Source organism: Pteropus medius, unplaced genomic scaffold, assembly GCF_902729225.1.
Source record: "Pteropus medius unplaced genomic scaffold, Ma_sr-lr_union100, whole genome shotgun sequence".
In the NCBI taxonomy this organism is placed as follows: Eukaryota; Metazoa; Chordata; class Mammalia; order Chiroptera; family Pteropodidae; genus Pteropus; species Pteropus medius.
The window spans coordinates 10,683,803-10,704,529 of NW_024349519.1; the positions used below are offsets into that span (position 1 = coordinate 10,683,803).

General features: G+C 36.1%; 1 protein-coding gene across 1 annotated transcript; it reads right to left on the minus strand.

Moving 5' to 3' along the window:
* Nucleotides 1-2,608: 2,608 nt before the first annotated feature.
* On the minus strand, nt 2,609-15,136 carry LOC120618596 (60S ribosomal protein L7a-like). Its single transcript, XM_039882860.1, is given in 2 exon segments — nt 2,609-3,142; nt 15,044-15,136. Coding segments are annotated over 2 exon segments (627 nt in total).
* Between the last annotated feature and the right edge of the window lie 5,591 nt (nt 15,137-20,727).

A 20,727-nucleotide genomic window follows, 5' to 3' on the forward strand; every position in this document is an offset into this window, starting at 1 on the left:
CACAGGGAACTGAAGGGAAAAGTGAATTAGGTTGAGATGGTGTTTTGAGCACTTGGTTTGTACACTGTGCTGCGCTAAGCCCTGTCAGGAGGACTGGGTATCCAAAGAGGACCTAACCTTTTTCTTAAACTAAGTGTTTGCCAGCAGACAAGCTTGCAATCCTAACAATCCAAACAAGGCACAGTCTAGTAAAAGCAGTTCTAATGAAGGACCAAAGCAGAGAGGCTGCTATGTGCAGCTCACTAAGTGATCTGTCTTGAAAAACGAATAAGATTTAGAATACATACAGGAATGGTGGATGCCATATTCTTTATTTTTTAAGACTGGACTTGCATAAGAATTGGGCAGCAAAGGGTTCTCTGGTGGGGATTTGTAGGGGGCACAGTCTGCGCTTGGTTGCAAGTTAATAAAAGTTCCATGTGCTCGACAACCAGCTAGACGAGATAGGGGAGGGTCCTCTTGTAACAATGCGGGAGCCAGGTGGGCTAAGGAAGATTCATGAGTAGAGACCATATTATTTTCAGAAACCTGTTTCTGCTTCAACACAAAAATGAGTAGGTGAGGACTGACAATATATATCATAAAGCATGGCCAAAATTATTTGTTTAATTCTTTAGACATGCATTAAATTCACTTACCACAGTCACTGAAAAATGAAAATTGCTAGACCTACCATTTGATCCAGCAATGCCAGTTCTGGGTATATAGCCAAAGGAGATGAAATCAGGATCTTGAAGAGATATCTGTACTCCCATGTTTACTGCAGCCTTATTCACAATAGCAAAGTTGTAGAAACAACCCAAGTGTTCATTATCAGATAAATGGATTAAGAAGATGTGGTATATGTATATACAATGGAATATTATTCAGCCATGGAAAAGAAGGATCTTCTGCCAGAATAAGTTGTTAGAAGTTGTTAAGGGAGTAGGTCTTAAATGTTCTTATCACAAAAAAAAAAAAACGTGGTAATTGTGTGATGTGTTGGAGGTGTTAGCTAATGCTATGTGGTAATCATTTTTCAATATTTAAGCATATCACATTAACACATTGTACACCTTAAAATTAAAGCTAGCAGAAATATCTATTTGCATCCTGGCGAATCTTCCATGATTGATTAAATGCAAATTGTACCTCTCAGTAGCTGACCTGCAACACTGAATCATTCACTAGATATGAGCCAATAGATTCATTAGGCAGAAACCGTTATATATAAGTTGTAGTACACCTATTTGGTAAAGATGATGCATTTGATTTTAAAGACATGCTATCTGGCAAAAACATCACAAAGAAACTGTCATTTGTTAATAGGACTTCTGTGTATTCATAGAACTATACATTTCAATTTACTTAAAAAAAATCAAAATCTTATCAGGAGGGCATGGATCAAGGGTATGGAAAAGTATAGCATCAATTCGTTTAGAAACAAATGAAAAGAAGGAAGAGGTTCAAGATAATCTCTGTTTCTTGCCACTAGAGATGTTGTCTTAGGAGCACATTCTCATGACACTTCATGATTTTGAGAGGTTTTAAGATGCAGGTTGAATCAGCTTATCAATAATTGAGCTTATATTGAATTCAGACACTTGAGGCCATAACTAATTCCCCAGCAAAGGCTGGCGAATAAAAAGTAGTGACGCCTGCATACAGTTTTATTTTTTTCCTGATAATTTTTTCCACTATATCAATGACCAATAGTAAATTATCCTGGCCTAAAACTCACCTATACAACTAGAGTGGTGAATATTTGATGAGAAGTCGAAGCTAGTTATTTTCATCAAGAAGAAAATTGAGAGAACATGAGCTATGAATTAAAGCCTATAGTATGAAAATATATGCATATTATAAAATTGAGTTAAATTAAAATAATATTGTGTGAAATTAAAAATGAAAAAATGAAATTCTTCAGTAAGAGGATGGCATCTTTACTTCTCCCCTGGGAATATAGGTTATGGAGTGGAAGAAGAGGGGAGGGAGGGAAGGACATCTTTATTAACACTATTTAAGGACTTTGAGAAGATTTTAAAAATTCCATTTGTTTTAGTAAAGATTTATTCTGGATTTTCACTGAAAATTGATTAAACCAGGCTTTCTCAAGGTACCAATAGATTCTCTGTCTCTGAACCCTCACCAGAAAGAGCAGTTAAGATTTAAGCTGTAGATAATTCTCTGGGTTTTCTATCTGCATTCCTGCTATGCTGTTTGGCAGATTTTTTCAATACTTTACAAGTTGTTCAGAAGAACTTCACTTGACCTTCTGCAGACATTGTCCAGGGCAATACTGGTGACTAGGAGTTAGAGTCACAGTGAACTAGAGGATGACTTGGGTCTCTAAGGTACTAATCACGCCACTGATGGCTGTGCCCTCTGGGCAGCTGAGCCACCTGTCTGAGACAAGGCTGGCCATATATCAGAGGCAGATAATTTTAGATATAATTTTTGTTGAAGGATGTGCAAGATCAGCTCTTCTAATATCATAGTTTGTTTGGAAAGAGCTGGTCCTGTCTCCCACTGCTGGCTCAGAGGAGCCTGGAACTTACCCAAGACCTCAAAGTTACAACTCAGAGAAGGTTTTCTCTTGTCGATGCCACAGGAGCCATCGTCTAGATATTCATGTCTCACGGCACAGGGCAGGCGGGAAGACAACCAGCTGGATGGGATCCACGCCATGTGCAATCAGTACCGGCTGAGACTTCTTGTTCTCCACCCAAGTGGTGACAGTGTTAAGTCCTGCTCGAAGGACAGGTGGCCTTTTGGTGGGGACATCTTCTTTGCTGGCAGCTTTTTACTCAGCTCAGGATAACGATCTCTGCTTCTTCTCTTGTTTTGTCTCTGGTCTGTACTTGAAGGCCGGCTTAAACAATTGAGTGGCTGTTTGGTGGTCCAAGGCCTGAGAGAACTGGTTAATTGCAGGAGGCACTTTTAGGTGCTTATAGAGAAAATCCCTTTGCCACTGCAGCTGAATGTATTGGGGCCATTTGACAAAGCGAGTAAGGTCCCTTTTGGTCTGGATGTCCTGTCTAATGCCCAAATTCTTGGGTCTTTTCTCAAATAGGGGATTTACCACCTTCTTAGCCTGCTGCTTCTTCATGACAGCGGAGGCCGGGGCCACCTTCTTCCCCTTTGCCTTCTTTCCCTTCGCCGTCTTGGGCGGCAGGAGGAGAGCACATCTGTACTTCTTTTAATGCTGCTTTCTCGTTGATTCATTCATTTAGTCAAACAACATATTTAGTCATTTAGACTACAAACATCTTTCAGATGTGCAGAGCACTGTAGAAGTCCATTATGTTTACATATATATATATTTGTGTTTCCACATAAGATTATATCCTGAAGCAATTCTTCAATGGGGACATGTTTTTTAAAATAAAGATTTTTTTTTAAAGCATGATAATTTCTCTCCTGTTTTTATGCTTAGCAGAACTTCCCCTCGGAGATTTTGTAAGTCTTCATCAACATTAACTTGGAAATTCTCCTAATGTCCCAAGGACGGATGTAGACTTAGGAAACCAACAACGAAAATGAAGTCCCTTGAGATGTGTTGTTGTCTCCATAATAGTTTAACTTGGATGCTATTCAAAATCTTCAGAAAAAAAAAATTCAGACTTTTTATTTTCATTTCAAGTGGAGCTTCTTAAGACTATACCAACTCTCATAGGGTACTGACACTTAAGACAGTCGATGAATTTAAATACTTGGAGTCTTCCATTCACAACAAAGCTACTCGCTGGGAACTCTGCTCCCTTATGGGAAAGTAGAGTTTTAAACATCCCTTGAGAGAATGACATACTCCTGGGAAAAACACCTCGTTGGGTAATTTAATTTTACATGGGAGTATTAAAACTTCAGACTTTAAGCATAAGACTTCTTAGCTCCACACTCCAGGTAATTCTGCTTTGCCTGAGAATCTTTTGTGGGTGATTAGTCACAAGGATGCAGGCTAATGAGTTTGTTATACTTTGAAATATGTTTTAAAATGTTTTAAAAGGAAGTCATTAAAGTAGAGTAGTTGATAGGTAGTAAAAAATATTAATATCTTTAAAATCAGCTTTATTGAGATATACTACACATACAGTCAAATGTACATTTGAAATGCACAAAGCAATGAGTTTTGACTCACGCAACATCACCAAAATGAAGATACAACATTTTCATTATCTCAGGAAGCTTCCTCATCTATTGCCAGGTACATTGCTAAGTGATTTATTTGCATTATTTCTTTTAATTCTTATTAAATACTATGAAACAAGTTGGTATGGGTTAAATCGTGTTCCCACAAAATTTATATGTTGGAGCCCTTACTCCCAGTACCTTAGAATACTACTGTATTTGAAGGTAGGGCCTTAATGAGATGATTAAGGCTATCAGGATGGGCTCTAATCCACTATGACTGGTGTTACAAGAAGAAAAAGTTTGGATACATAGGGAGATACCGGGGTGCACATGCACAGAGAAAAAACTGTAGGAGAAGGTGGCCATCTGCAAGCCAAGGAGAGAGACTTCAGAGGAAATTAACTAAGAAGACGCTTCCATCTGGGACTTCTAGCCTCCAGAACTGTGAGAAAATAATTTCTGTTGTTTAAGCCACTTAGCCTGTGGCAGCCTTAGAAAATGAATACACAGGCATTAGCTTTCCTTTTCACACACACAAAAAAAATCGAAACAAAAGTAGGGCTTGGGGTGCCACAGAGTTTGCCCAGTAACTCAGCTCCTCAGTGATCAGGCAGGGGTTGGATCCTGGGTGTGTATGGCTCCAATTCCACGCTCTTAACCACTGAATGCACTGACTACCCTCAAATACCCAAATGCCAGGATTTGAAATTGAAACTGTGACTCTAGGTGATCTCACCGCCAGGCTCCACTAGGCTCTTCTTCCCTCCAGTCGCTCTCTAACATTTGTGTGCACTTGGCTGTGATCAATGCTAGACAATAATCTGAACTGGGGGCAGAGTGCCTATCTTACTTCTCTGACCCTATTATAATATTATAACATTATAATAGTGTTATTTTGAGAATTAGATGATTTTAAGTGGTTAGATAAGTGCCAGGATCATAGAAGGTACTATTTTTGTTTGGCTATTATTATCTCATTGAATTTTTTAAAATCGCCATTTACACTACTTATCTTCTCCTTTTCTTTATTTTCTAAAATTAAGACTATAATGTGTTTTGAAAACCCAAAAAGGTAATACCTTTCCACACTTTAAACTGTTCTACAAAAAATTTAGGTTAGACATCAGAATGATTCTTCCTCTCCACGGACATCACAATAGATTTTAATATAATAATCATCATTAAATACACATAATAATAGCACTGCACTAAATAAATGTAAAATAACACCAGTAACAAATAGTCATTACCACTGGAAGCCTCATTCAAAGGTAAACATTGAGGTGAGGAGGCCTCAAGGACAGACAATTAGTTCAGAATCCATTCAGCTGACAGTGGGTGTACAATTACCGAAGGCAAATATTTAGGTGACAAATAACAGGAACCATTTGAAATCTCCATTTTAGGGAGACTAGACAAACTTCCTCGAAGAGTGGTTTTCTGGAGTTAATGTTAAAAGGAGGAAGACATGCGGGAAATTTCATTATGCAATTTCTTAACAATGTAAATAGTCTCTCTACTGTGACAATATAAATCACCACTGAGATAGCATGAGGCACTATGAAAACACCCCAATGCATTTATTTTGACTGTTTAATAAGTAATTTTGGGAAACCAGAAGCCAAGTGTGGATTTAGATGCCCTCTATATGCATTTTTCTGTTAAACGTTTTGGCTGAGTCGCTAGACTTATTCAGAAGGGGAAACATTAGAAAAAGAACTTTTTCCTCTGAGTTGACAACCATGTGATACAGATTAACAAGTCCACAGTTTGTTTTTCCATACTAATGAGCAAAGCCCAAATTAAGTAGCCAATATTTGTTGAATGAATGGCTGAAATGGAAATGATTGAAAAACTGTACAAGTAGATATCATCGGTTTACACTCTCTTCAATTAGCCACGAGTCTGCCTTAGCCCACATGAGTCACAGAGAAGAATGTCCTGGATCCTTTGTGAAAATCATGTGAAACTGAGGACAGCATAATAAAAGTCTCAAAACTTCTATTAAGGGTGTTCAGTTGACACTGATGGAACTTTTAGAGGCTCTTGGTTAAATGACATAAGCAGTTTAGAGTAAAAACAGCTCCAGGATTAGGCAATATTATTTCCTTTTGGCATCTTTTAGTTCCTTGTCTAAGGTGATGATTCTAGATCATCACCTTATGACATAGTCATAAGGTGATGATCTAGAATCCTTTATGACAGCTTCCTAAATTTTCTTACTTATTAGAAGTGCTTGGAGAGCTTTTAAAACTCCTAATGAACATGTCACACCCATGCCAATCAGAATATCTGGTGGGGAGGAGACAGGCAAAATATTTTGAAGGCATCCCTAGATTATCCTATTATGTAGCAAAGTTTGGGAACTACTGCTCTCTGACCTTCCCCCTAGGTCGGTAATCCCCACATTTGAGGGAATAAGAATCAGATGGAGTCCTTGCTAAAACTCAGTCCCAATGAGTTTCAGTAGGTCTGGGGGGAGGCCCTAGAATAGCCATTCTTAATAAATACCTGGGGGGATTTTGATGTAGATGGTCTCGTTACATAAACACTGCCTTAGTAAGCATGTGGGGTTTTGGCTCACCAGTTATTGCTTGATATCTGGCTTAACTGAACAAGATGTTAAAAAGCTAAAAAAAGAGATTAAAGAAAACTCCTAGGATAATGAACCAAGATCAAAGGTCACAGTGGCTGGCTGGCTGGCTTGTTCGAACATGACATGAGGAGGCTGAAGTTAATTTCTTTCTTAAATAGTCTCCTTTAGTATTTACTCTTCAAAATGCACAGCCACTCCTGCACTTGGCTCTAATGTCAGCTATTTGTTGACATTTGGGTGTGGTGATGGGAAATACTGCAGTGGGAAGTGGAAGTTTTCTTTCATGAGAGCTCTATTTTAAACTTCCACTTTTGACCTAGTTCCTGGAGTATCCAAGTAGGTATCATGACATGAGTAAAATCTCTCACTACTTTGCAAGCCCCATTCTCTAAATATTTCCCAGTAATCTCCCAAAAGTTGAGAGTTGAGAGTGAGGTGGGACATGAACCAGTACTAACTTCGCCATATGTTTTATAAGAACACCATTTACTTGAAAGTAGACCCCATTCAAAGGATGCAAATTTCCTCATTAAGCATTTGTAGTTTCATAGGGAATTTTCCCTTCGGTTATCAGCAGTGACATTGCCTTCCCAGTTTCCTGTTTCAATGACAAAAGTTTAGCAAAAGCAGATAAAGATTTACCATATTTTTCTTTTGGCAAGCAAGGACTTGTTAGTTTGTCAATTTAGGAAAAGTTTTCAGTGTTCCCTATCTGAGGTTTCATGATATTTTCATTTAAACTGAAAGCAGATGCTTTGGAAAAGTATTGATATTTGGAAGAATATAAGAAATATCAGTTACAGAATTAAGCGGATTTAGCAAACCACTTGGTGGCAGTAAATGCCCTATTAAACTGCAGTATGAATCTGAACTGCTGAGTGGGCTTCTCAATTTTTGTTTCTTTGTGTAGTCTTTTTTTCTTCCTTCTTCTTATTTTTATCCTCAATGTCTCTCAAATTAAAAGGTATGGTTTCTTCTTTTTTCCCCTAACATACTGAAATATACATAAAGAGTAGACCTTGTGACCTTTTCTTAAAAAATTGAATTTTGAGAGTTAAATTATAAAAAGTCTGAATGAGAGAATCTTGTTAAAGCACTCATTTTTCTATGGCTTCATCCAATATGAATAAATGCTTATGTACAGAGAGAAGAAAATTGGATTACATTCTGTGTAGCCTATATGTTAACTATGTTATAATAATTTGGCAAAAAACATCTATTGTTCTACATGAATACCTTTCAATTTTCTCCATCAAATACATCACAGTACCTTCTTCATCTTTCATCCATTTAAGGGAAGAGGGGTATGCATAAAAATGTAATTTAATAATAATTATGAGTAACTAGATTTAGAACGAAAAAATTTAAGTTCGGTCAATGAAAAACTATGATAGACTAGTTAATTATGTATAAGTGGATTTAATACTTATGCTAGCCCTAGTAAAAATGACAAGTCACATGAATTTTTAGAACACTCAGTTCCAGTCCAGGATTCGTCATCAACTGGCTGTGCAAGCCTGGACAGGCCACTTAATCCCCCTCATCTGAAAATGATTAGGTTGGTCAGAAAGATCCTAGGGCCTCTCTGCCCTCCCAAATAAAAAAGATTTTATAAAATGCTAAATTTTCCAAATACATCCCTGGGAAATACAATGGAAATATAAGATCTAGTTTAGGGGGAGTCTTCAGAGAAGACTTTATATATAAGCGATATATTAGAACTTACTGGAGACTATAAATTCATATTATGTGGTGGTAACAAATGAAACTTTTTTCAGGTCAAAAATCACAGAAAGAGACTAGTGGTTAGTAGTGGGGTGGGGAATGAGCGGGGAGGTAGACGGGGTAAAGGGAGTCAAATATAGGGTTTGGGGGAGGGTGAAGTGGGTAAAGGGGATCAAACATATGGTAACTGAAAGAAACTGGACTTTGGGTGATAAACACACAACAGAATATACAGATGTCAAATGATAATGTACAGCTGAAAATTCTATAATTGTATTAACCAATGTTACCCCAATAAACTTAATAAAAAATAAATAAATTAGAATTGAAAACAGGAAAAAAAAATCACAGAAAAAGAGGAAGTCAGTTGTTTCTCCCTTGCTTGGATAATCGGTCTGCAGTATCATATTTGGGTCATTGGGACAACAGTGAGAGGCAGCCTAGGAGCCATTCTGCTTAGTGTGATTAGAAAAAGCTTTGGTTGCCGTGGGGCATTTCACTCTCTCCTGCTGATGATGGAGGAATACAAATGCTCCTTGAGTTACAAGGGGTTACATTCCAATAAATCTTCGGTTAATTAAAAATACTGTAAGTCCTAAATGCATTTAATACACCTAACCTATCAAACATTATAACTTAGCCCAGCCTACCTTAAATGTGCTCAGAACACTTAATTAGGTTGCAGTTGGGCAAAATCACCTCGCTATGGCTGCTCAGCATCATGAAAAAGTATTGTATTGCATTTTGCTAGCCTGGGAAAATATCAAAATTAAAATTTGTAGGGTGATTTCTAGTGAATACATATTGTTTTTACACCATTGTAAAGTAAAAAAATCATGCCTAAGTCGAACCATTGTGAGCTGGGGACAGTCTGTAGAATAATTTAAAAGTTCTAACTCTGTATAGATAAGAACAGAAATAGAGAGGACCCACATAAGACATACACACACAGGGTCTGCAAAAAGTAGATACTCAGTAATTTTTGTTCCATACTTCTCCTTATTTGCTCCTTTGAAATACCTTGTATTCACTAGCTTCTCAACCCCAGCGGTCAGTTGCTTGCCATATTATGGACTTATTTCTTCATATGTGGAGCCAGTTCTGTTAAGAGTGACTTGATATGGGCAAGGTGGGAAGTTAGTCACAAGTCTAAATTATTTCAAAATAGATGCAAATATTTATGCTAAATCATTCCACGATTTGAAGGAAAGTGTTAAAAAACAATGCTCATCAACAGAAAACACAACAGAAAATATACAACTAAAATTATACTTAATGGTAAGGATAAAATTGGAAACAAGGCAATAATGATGTCTATTCTCATCACTTCAATTCAACATTGTACTGGAGGTCCTAGTCAGTAGGATAAGAAAAGAGAAAAAAATTAAAGGCACACAGATTAGATAAGAAGAAGTAAATGTTTATTATTTACAGATGACATGATTATATATGCAGAAAATCCCAAGTACTCTATTAAAAAAAAAACTACTAAAACCAGTGAGTTAATAATATAGCAAGTTTGCCAGATAAAAGATCAATATAGAAAGACTGTCTTTCTATAACCTAGGAATAAACAATTAAAAATGGAAATTTAAAGATGGTATTTAAACGGCATAAAATTAAAGCATAAAACTAGATAGGGGAAATTTTAACAAAAATATAACATGTTGAAACTACAAAAACTCATTAAGAGAAATTAAAGAAATGCTAAATAAGTGGAAAGATGAACCATGTTCATAAGCTGAAAAACATAATGTTAATATGTTGTTATCCTTAAATTGCTCTATAGTCAATGAAATCCCAATCAAAATCTTAGGAGATTTTTGTAGAAGTTGACAAATAATTGACTCTAAAATATAATGCAAACTACCTAGAATGGCCAAAACAATCTTGAAAGACTTAACTACTTGATTTTGAAGCTACAATAATCAAGACAGTGTGGTATTTGTATAAAGATAAACATTTAGATCAATGAACAGAATAGACTTGCACAAATGTGACTGATTTTTGATGAAAGTGCAAAGGCAATTCAGTGGAATAAATATAATCATTTTGGCAATGGAGTTGGAACAACTGGACATATGCAAAAGACTAAAAAAGGCAACCTAAACCTCACCCTTTATAGTTATTTTTTAAAAAGCGTGTGGAGGTCCCTGTACCCTGAAGGGTTTAAGAAGCTAACACAGGTAACTACGCTTGGCAAAGTGTCTGCATATGATAAGGCTCAATAAATGTTAAAACCATTGCTCCTTCCCCACAAATGAGCCAACTTCCTACTTGGCCTAAAATTTTTATCTAAAAGATTCTAAAAGATTCTTACAAAAGTTGGGGGTGTTACATCCAGAAGGAACCGTTAACCCTTTCCTGTTTGTCCAGAGAATACTCGCTGGTGGTGCTTGTGGCTGCAGTGTTTACCCAAGATAACTCGCAGATTACAGTACTACCCTTATCCCCAAATCAACTTCCATGCTTTTCAGAGAATTTCATCAAAACATGACTGATGCAGCTAGAACAGCTCGTTTGAATAGAAGACAGATTCCAAATGATCTGGAAAAAAAAAAAAGATTGCAAATGGGATGACTGTAGCCAGATTCTGCAGTGAACTTATGGCACTGAAAAGGTGAGACAAGAAGGAGGTGAATATTGACGATGTTGTCAACATTCCACAATGATACTGTGACTGAAGTAGACAACAGAAATGGAAAGAAAACTAAGAAGCCACGTGTCACTGTGGGTTATAACCAAAATATAGCAGCAGTGGACTCTGCTAGTCAGATGCTCACTACTTATCCAACTGAGCACAAAAGGCACAGGTTTTGGTGTAAGAAATTTCTTTGACACCTTCTAAACATTACAGTGCTGAACTGCATCCTGTTCAAGGACAATCTTGAGCACACGATCCACTATACAAACTTCAGACTGACGTTGATTGAAAGATCACTGGAAAAGCATCCCAGACCAGGGCAGCAATGTCTTCAAGGTGGTCCATGCTCTGATGAGGTCACACCTCTTCGCCTGTCTGGAAAACACTTCCCCAAGAGAATACCACCAACACCAGGGAAACAGAATCCAACTGGTCACTGCAGCTTGCTGCTCACACAGTAACAAGAATGGCAAGAGGACCTGGAGAGAAATGCGATATTTTTGTGTGGAATGTGATGTTCTGCTTTGTGTTGTTCTGTGCTTTGAAATTTAGCACATGAAAAAAGTTATTAAGTACCAATTATCATATACATTTGTTACGTTAGGATTAGAGACAAGCTCTGTTTAGAAATAACTCCAAGAACAGTTTTTGTATTTTATTTTTACATTGAAAAGCGGTCTGATTTGCTTCAGCCTCAAAGAGCATGTTTATGTAAAATTAAATTAACTCTGGCAGTAAGCTGCACTTTTTTTTTCTGAATGGGAAATGGGTTAAAATGGGAATATTGCCGCTGAAGAGAAAAGAGCCCTATTATAGTTTCTTCTCTGGGTTTCTTTAGTTGACATGGGTTAAAGAGTTGAGAATCTTAGACTCATAGTTACAACCACAGATCCTTAGAACTAGAGTGTTCTGTAAGAACACCCAGTCAACAACTTCTTTTATAAATATGAAAACTGTGTGTCAGAGAGGTTGTCAATTACCCAAGGCTGTTTAACTGCAGTGGGAAGACATGGATGACTTTGTTAACCTGTTTCCTCTCTGAAAAATGAGAGTGATGATCCCTGTCCTACCAAACACTGAATGGTTTGGTTCACAAGAGAAGTAGAAGTGCCCTGCAAACTGACTTTCAAGTGTCAATTACTGTTGTTCTTTTCACTTGGAGGAGGGTAGCAGGAGGGTGATGGATAGATCTCTGACCCCTTGCCCTGCAGACAGGGGGCGCAGCATAAAGGCACCAGGCTGGGGAGGCTGGGCCCTGTTTGAGGGTAGTGAAAACAAGAGGTTGGTAGGACCTGCCTGAGATGGCAGCCAAAAAAGAGTGGGGAGTTATCATGAAAAGAAGGAGCCATATAGACAAGCAGCTTCCCACAAGAGCAGGTGTGATCCAGAGGGAATTTACAAAGTGTCACTCTTGTTTTCTTTTTCCCTCATTGCTATAAATCTAAAATTTTCTCTTCCTGGCCTATATAGAATATTTTCAGATTGGAAAGTCTTTTAATTACCTTAAAAGTCTTAGATACAAAGACTTAGTCCATAGGATGGGATAAAATTGAGGCCTGATTCGTTCAAGAAAGGAAGTTGAGGAACTAAAGGAAGCTGAGTAGACATAGAGTTTTTTTATGTCTGGTACCCTCTAGTAAGATAATGTGTGCGAGAGGTGATTTCCCATGAATATGCCTTATTTCTCTGATTCTTTTAATTGAATTGTTCCTTTCTTAATTTACACCCTGATGCACGCATGAGTTGTTTCAAGTCATCACTCAAGATAGGGCTTGAATTTCAAAAGCATACAGCAAAGTTTATGACCTTAAACAGTTGGGAATATAGCTTCTCTAATAGGGGAGACTAATCACAATTCTGATCATTGACCAAACAGTCTTGTCTCTGTTAGAAATATTTGTGCCAGGAAAGAAAATAATGACATTCCAATTTCTCTAGGAGAATGAAAACAAAAGTGGGAGGTTCCTTACAGCTTTGCTCTCCCCTTCAGTGCTCCCTGTGCAAAATTGTCTCCTGGTCTCAACAGTATCTGTTGTAGCCATCATGGCAAAAGAAAGGATTGTGAAAAAGATATTCTCTTGTAAATTAGGAGAGTCCATGCTATGGATTTCTTAACAATATTTCCATGCTAGGTTCCAGAAACTGCAGTTTGAATGGACAGATTTTAGTAGGTAGGTGTTATAGAAACACTCATAAAATCATTTTAAGAATTAGAAATATGCTTATGTAGAAATCACTCCCAAATCTTCAGAGGGTAGGCATTTTACCACCATTTTTCAGATAACTTAGTTTTATATAAAAAGTTGAGTATAAGTAAATAAAAATGCAAATGAAAGCATATTTTAAGTGAACTAAGAGTTCTCACTTTTTAAAAAAACTCTTAAATGAATTTCTTTGTAACATCCATCTGATAAGTCTTGAATATCAATATTTATATATTTTTTCCTGTCAGCAGACATGAGGTTTCTGATCAAGAACAGATTGATTATTCACCTACAGAGCATCATACTGTTGGTTTCCCATCCCCCAAATTCCCACTTCTGGGCAGTGTGACGAGGGCAGAAGTCACCCCGCATGTACACAGAATGTCTACAATATAGGAGAGGACCATTACAATTATGAAATGGGAGCTTATATAGGAACCACTACATAAGTGCCTTCTCTTCTCCAGAAAGAGGGAGAGAAACTATCTTTTCAATGTAAACAAACCCTCTGTTGGATGAAAAGCAGACGGTTCCTAGGTGTTACAGCTCTTTGGAAATTAACTGTGTGGCTCCGGATATTATTACCCTTTGAAATATAAATAAATGGCCCCAAGGGGAGATAAACTTGTAAATCTCTCAGTAGCAATTTATGGTTCCTAACTTCCAAGGCGTGGTTACTACTGGTCGGTCATTCCTTAACCCTGTTTGCCAGTAACTAGTTTTTTGTTCAAGTAGCCCTGACTGTGCAGAACGTGAAAATATTAACTGTTTCTCAACACCATAAAATGTGTTTGGGTAGAATTGAACTTCTCATTCATTGACGAGTAATCCTGGCTTTATGGATTCTGTGGAGTTTCAGGTGGAAAGTAGGAAAGGTGCGAACTGCAGTCTTGATATTATAGGAATGAAATAAAAGACATAATATCTGGTTGCAAAGCCAGAAGAAAAAATTTTATCCCCAGTACTTGAATGTGTTTCAAAAATAACTTATTAAGACAAATGGTTAGTTTTCTTGTATCATTAGTTTTTTGAAATAAATTTTTCTAAAGAATCTGAGTAAAAAACCTATTTACATATGTGCTAGTATCAGAATAAGCTTGCCTATAGTTGAATGAATATTGTTTATGGAGTTTAATCGAACATTTAGGATGTGACTGAGAGTAGTATTGGGGATTGGGTAGGTATGTTATATATAAGAAATTCTTTTTGTTTTCAGTTTCAGTAGTAAATAACAAATATTTGCCTAAGAACTTACAGAATAATGGTACAATTACTTGTAACATTAATTAAAAATTAAAATATTCTATTACAAGATTCTGATCCTTTAAGGACTTGTGCTCATCCATAAAAAGCTTATGCTAATTTTGCCTGCTTTCAGGACATGTAATTTTTTTTTTACATTTTCGTTTTCAACCATAGCCAGCAATAATTGGTATAAATTGAGGATGCCAGCATGGAAAGCTGTTCTTTATCAGTCCCTCACACTGAAACTGTGCTGCACAGAATCTTAATGGATTAGTTTCAAGGTTCACTGAAATGGTCATGGAAGAAGCCTAAAATATTTAAATAAAACTCAGTGTGGTCCACTGCTGTGAAAAGGCCCAAAGCTGGTCTGCCATACAGTTTCAAGGATCCAAATAAAATTTATTACCAATAGTATAAGATGTTCCCATGGGAAGGAGATGTTGTGGAAGAGCAGTGTATTATTTAGGGACATTGGGGTTTCACATTTCTGTCAAATCCAGGCCATTAATAAAGACCCACCGGTAATCCCAGCCCTGAGGTGGCCACAGGAAGGCAGTAGAGTCTGCTAGTTACACTCGTGATTCGCTCCTGGGCTTTGAGCACCTTACTCATCTCCCACTTTCAGTTTCCTTATATTCTTATACTCATGATACATGTGAGAGTACCTGCCTCACAGAGATGTGTGTCTAGTCTAAACTCATCACAAAGAGCTCACAAAGATTCTTGGAATGAATATTAAATTTCAGATTTAGAGGATTTTTTAAAGGTAAAATCATGGCTGTCATACAAGTATAAACTAAACATATGTTAAAGATTTTATTTCACTCATTAATTAATGAGAGAATATATAACTAGTTCAAAGGAGAATTCAGAGGAATGCTGAGGTGAATTTACAAATAGAAACAAAACTGGTCAGTATCCACAGGGGAATAATCAATTGCATTCTGTCAGAAACAATTTGCATTTCTATGGACAGGAATCATTTGTATTATATCAGTTCTCTGCAAGTCTTTCACTATTTTTCTTGACACATACTACAAAAAAATAATGCTTTTATAGGGTAAAAAAAAAAAAAAAGTTAGTGGCCCAGAGAGAAATAAATCTTAAATAAATTAGTAAAATTGAGCAAATAAAAATCAAATTGAAAATACGCTTTTTAAAATGCTTTTGGCCCATTGCTATAATTTAGTAGCATATATATCTTAAGGAAAGTGTATTAAAGTTCAGAATTATCTAAATTTGGGTGATTGCTGCTTTTTTTTGGGGTCACTTCTCTTTGTCACTCAGGGATGCTGGCTCAGGAAATGTAAACTAATTTTATTATCTCTGTAAGAAAGATATAGTAAGGAAGATGCTCTCCCCAAAGAAGTAAACACATATCATTATAAAGTTAAATGTAAATTTCTGCATTGGTGAGGCATTTCAGCAGCATGGCGTAATACAAAAAGAAGTAGACAGGAATCAAAGGGCATGGATTCAAGCCTGAATCTCCTACAACCAAGACCAAATTCACATAATATGGTTGAACCTCAGTTTCCTTATTTTTCAGCGGAAATGATTATAATACCACCAATCTCAAAAGATTGTTGTAAAGATGAAATTAAGTAACCAGTATGGAAGAAATCTATAAAGTATAGAGTATTATTTTTAAAAGTTAGCTATTACTACAATTTTAATCTCCTGGATAGAGTTATCTATAGATAATGCAATCTGTATATGGAGGGGCAGGTGGTAGAGCAGGTTAGCAACCCCACCCAGAAACTAATTTGCTGTCTGACCCTGAATAAGTTATTGAATCTTCAGGGCTTTCATTTATTCTTTGTCCCTTTTTATTTTGCAGCTTAATTGTGAGGTTCTAATGAAATAAAGACTGGCACTCAGAATACTTGAAAGTACCGTACAAATATAAGCCATTATCATTAACTTGACTAAACATCAGGAGCTTGATGAAATTAGAGGCATTTTTCCTTTATTGGTGATCTATAAATAACTTTATTGTAAAAAAAAGGGTTTTTTTTTTCTATCCTCAAAAGAATCATTGCCCCCCTCCCCCTAACTTTAATGTGACTTTAAAAGGAAGAAACTTCATAGTATTCTCTTGCCTAGAACTTGGCAAAATGAAACTTTGCTATTGTTTTCATTCAAAGCCACATTTGGCACAATGCAATGTTATAACCATTAATGGGAGGAAATCTTCCATTACAATGAAATGACATTTATAACTAGGCTATTAAAGCTGGTTGCTTTAGAAATTGTACAAACACACACACACGTGCGCGCGGGCATACACACACACATGCACACACACACATGAGCTTTGAAATAAGATTTTAATGACATGGTATGATCTAGGAACCCAAAGAAGCATTGTAAGAAATTTTTCAGTTTTTATGTTATTTAGTCTGTAAGCAGGACATATTGAGACATGGTGATGATTTAAAATAAATAAATAGCCATAATAACAAAAATAGCAGAGTTAAATAATAAGCATCACATAAGCCTAAATAATATAATAATAACTAGTTACAGTTTGTCAATTATATCTCAAAACAGCTGGAAAAAAATAATCAGCATGCATTTTCTTCCATTCTTTGATTCTCTTTTATTTTCTTAGGGAATTTCTTGGTGCAAAATGGTATAGCTTTCAGAGCATGCACTTCTATGTTCAATTTAATCAGTTTTTGTTTATACCAAATTACAGCAATATTACCTAATTTTTAAACTTAGTTCACTTGTACTGAATTACACTTTTTCTTTCACTTTTTAAAAATAGTGTTTTATCGGCATCTGTTTTATGTAGTTTACTCCCAGGGTTTTTGCTCCAACAAGACAGATGAGGCTATTCTTAAACATAAATAATAAAATCTATTACCTTGTACTATGTTAAGATTAACTAAAATCAAAGTTTCTTTTAACGTGGGGCTGAAGATAAATACACACACAGAATAAATACACACTTATATACACAAATTAGTAGGAAGGAAAAAACCTCTCAGTGAATATGCCCCTAAAAGTGAATAAGAAGATAGGAAACAAAGATGCATTACACAGAAATATTGAGGCAATTAAGTCAATTCTACTACAGTGAAGAAAAAAGAGCATTAGCTACACAGTAACCTAAAAGGAGATGGTAAGTGGGCAGGTAACAGGCCATATGTTGAGCTCTTGACGAGGTATTGATGAAAGAGAAACTAAGGCAACTGTGTCAAACAATGTATATATGTTTGCTAAGCTGGGCGACCATGATTTTCCCAGGAATGGACTGAGCCATCAAAATGGCTTCCTAAAGAAGCTTAGGTATACACATGAGAGAATTATATATCCTTAGGCAAATTAGGAATTCTAGAATAAGTATTAATTTAGATGGGACATAAAAACTTATACATAAAAAGGCAAACCTAGTTTATTGCCATATTCAAAATGGTTTATTAAATTTTGACTTTTTTTAAGATTTGGATGTTTCTTTTTTAAAATTTTTATTATATTATTTTGTTATTAGTTTCAAGTATATATACAATGGAATATTACTCGTCTATAAATAAATTTTGACTTTAAAAAGGAAATCTTATGTTATTTTTAAAGAAAAGTTTAATGTTCATTTCGGTTTTTCATCTTTGTAGGTGATATGGAGTGTTACAACAGTATGATGTGGGGTGACCAAACTCCTGATGAGTTATTTTGATTTATTTAACCAAAGAACCATGGTAAGTACTTTAAGGTGTTACAAAAATGGACAAATATATATCTTGGTCTTCAGAAGTTTATTAAATGGAAACTATTTTAGTATATGTATTAACTGCTAATGTACTAACAGGTAGAGATGAACATATCATTACTTTCCCTTATTCCAACTATTTTTACATTTGTTTTGCCATTTGTATTATTTTCGACATGACTTTTAAGTTCATAAGCTCAACCCCTAGTCCCACTCCTCCCCCTCTGAAATCATTTCCATCATGGCCATTGTCATCATTAATAAGAATACAAGGCATAGAACTCTACCTGTCTCCCAGTCTTCACTGATCCTGATTGTATTATTAATCCTTGAGAGAAAGTGAGTGAAAATGAAACATCACTGATAATGTCTAGGAGTTACTCCTAGGGCAAAGTTTACCACTACTAACTGCATGTAAATCTCATTTCATTTCTTACTTCTAGTAAAAAATTGTTGTAGTCATGCTATTTTGGTTACAACACTTTAAAGTACTTTTCCCCTTTTCTAGACCAGCCGTCTCCCAAATGTATATCCATGGAATGTTTTGTCTTGGGAAAATTCTACCAAAAAAGAATGTCTTGGGAAATTATGAATACTATATTCCCTTTCTAAGAGTCACAAGATGGATTAGTATACTAATGACTCTAATAACAAAGGAGCCTACTTATCTTTGCTTAACTCAGCATTTCCTAAGTTTATTTGACCACTAAATTCTCCCCTGCCCGCACTTAATGAGCAGCTCTGAACATCCCTCAGAATTTGTATTTCCAGAAAGACCTTTTGGTAAATGCTTCTCTTGACTGACAAGGGATAGCATCAAATCTGGTGAAAGTTATAATCTTTCTTGAGAGCCCTAATACGTTCTACAGAGGCCGTGGCACCACAATTAAATAAGTGGAGAAGGAAAGGATTTCTATGAATCACAAGGTCACACAATCAGTGATAGATGTTCCATTTAAGGAGATTTCTGAGATTTAAGAGCCCGGTGTGCTGTGGATGGAGCTGGAGAGCCCTCTGATAGTACTTCTTTGCCTCTGCTGTGTCTCTGGTCAGTGTTCCAAGGTTGCTCAGGGCACTTGCATAAGTTGGATACAACCTGAAATAGTGTAAATGCTAAGCTATGATTGTTCGAATATTTTAAAGTTTGGCACAGTGTTTTGTTTGTTTATTTGTTTGTTTTAAATTTTAAATCCAGGTATTTCACAACCAAAATAAAACAATGAATTCTTCCTTTACTCTCTTTTAAGAAAGAGTATGCCTGTGCCAATCTTTATGTTTAACCTCTTTTGTGTAAAAAAAAAAAAGGCAATTTAAAATTTCTATAAATTTTGCTGCTGGAGGTATATAAATTTAGCAGGAGAGGATATATGAATAGATTTGTCACATAGTAGTATAACTATAACTCCTAAATAATGCAAGATTTAGAAATAATACATAAAGCTATCATAATTAAATAAATGTCAACCCTTGATGGCATATAGAGTTATTTGCAAGTTCTTTTGGCAGAAAATTTTCATCAGGTGCTGAGTTTCTGGTCGGGCGAGATTGCTGACAACCTGCTCACATAGTGCCCTCTATTTATACAAGGTGGTGGGAATGTGAGGAATTTACATAAATGTCTTTAGAACAGGGCATCAACAAAGCTAGCATTATGAAGAAGAAAAGGTATATAAAATTGATAAAAATAAATATAATGATAAATTATATAAAAACAATTTGTATCCCTTCATCTGGATTCACCATTTTGTCTCATTTCACCTCCTTCTGCCATGAGATTCTATCTTGTCTGATGTAGTTCACAGCTTGAAAATCCTGAAAAAATACAAAATATAAAAATATTAAACAATATACAATCATGTAAAGAAAAAAAAAACGAAAGAAAGAGAAAAGGCCAGCACTTCCCAAGTTCAAAAGCAAATGCAGAAGAGGTCTGGATGTACATTGATAAAGATAATTTGTGCCGATATAGGAAGTAAGGGAATCTCTACTTCCTAAACAATAAAGAAGCCAAATGATCACAGCTACATAATTTAGATGTTTCTGCTACATTTAGAGTGGACGTATTTGGCAATTTAATAGGTTCTTTCTATCTCTGTCATCCAAGGAACAAAACCATGGAGCTGGCTTTATTGTAGAAAAGCCGAGATAATGTCCAAGGAATAAAACAAATGCCCATGGAGCTGGCTTTATTGTAGAAAAGCCGAGATAATGTCCAAGGAATAAAACAAATGCCATGCTTGCCCCTGTTATTCCCTGTTTAGGAAGATCAGTTTGATTTTGGAACAGAAGGGATTCTTGTTGAAAAGCCAAGAAAGACACGATGCAATAGCTTAAAAGACCCACACATCCGCTTGGACATATTATTAGAGGCGGCTGGACAGAGAAAGCACGCTGAGGTGGGACACGTCTTGCAACTTCTCTGTGCACACCTTTAGTTGGCAGATAGTTCTAGGGCCTCCACTATCCCCAAAACACACTGAAGTACAGC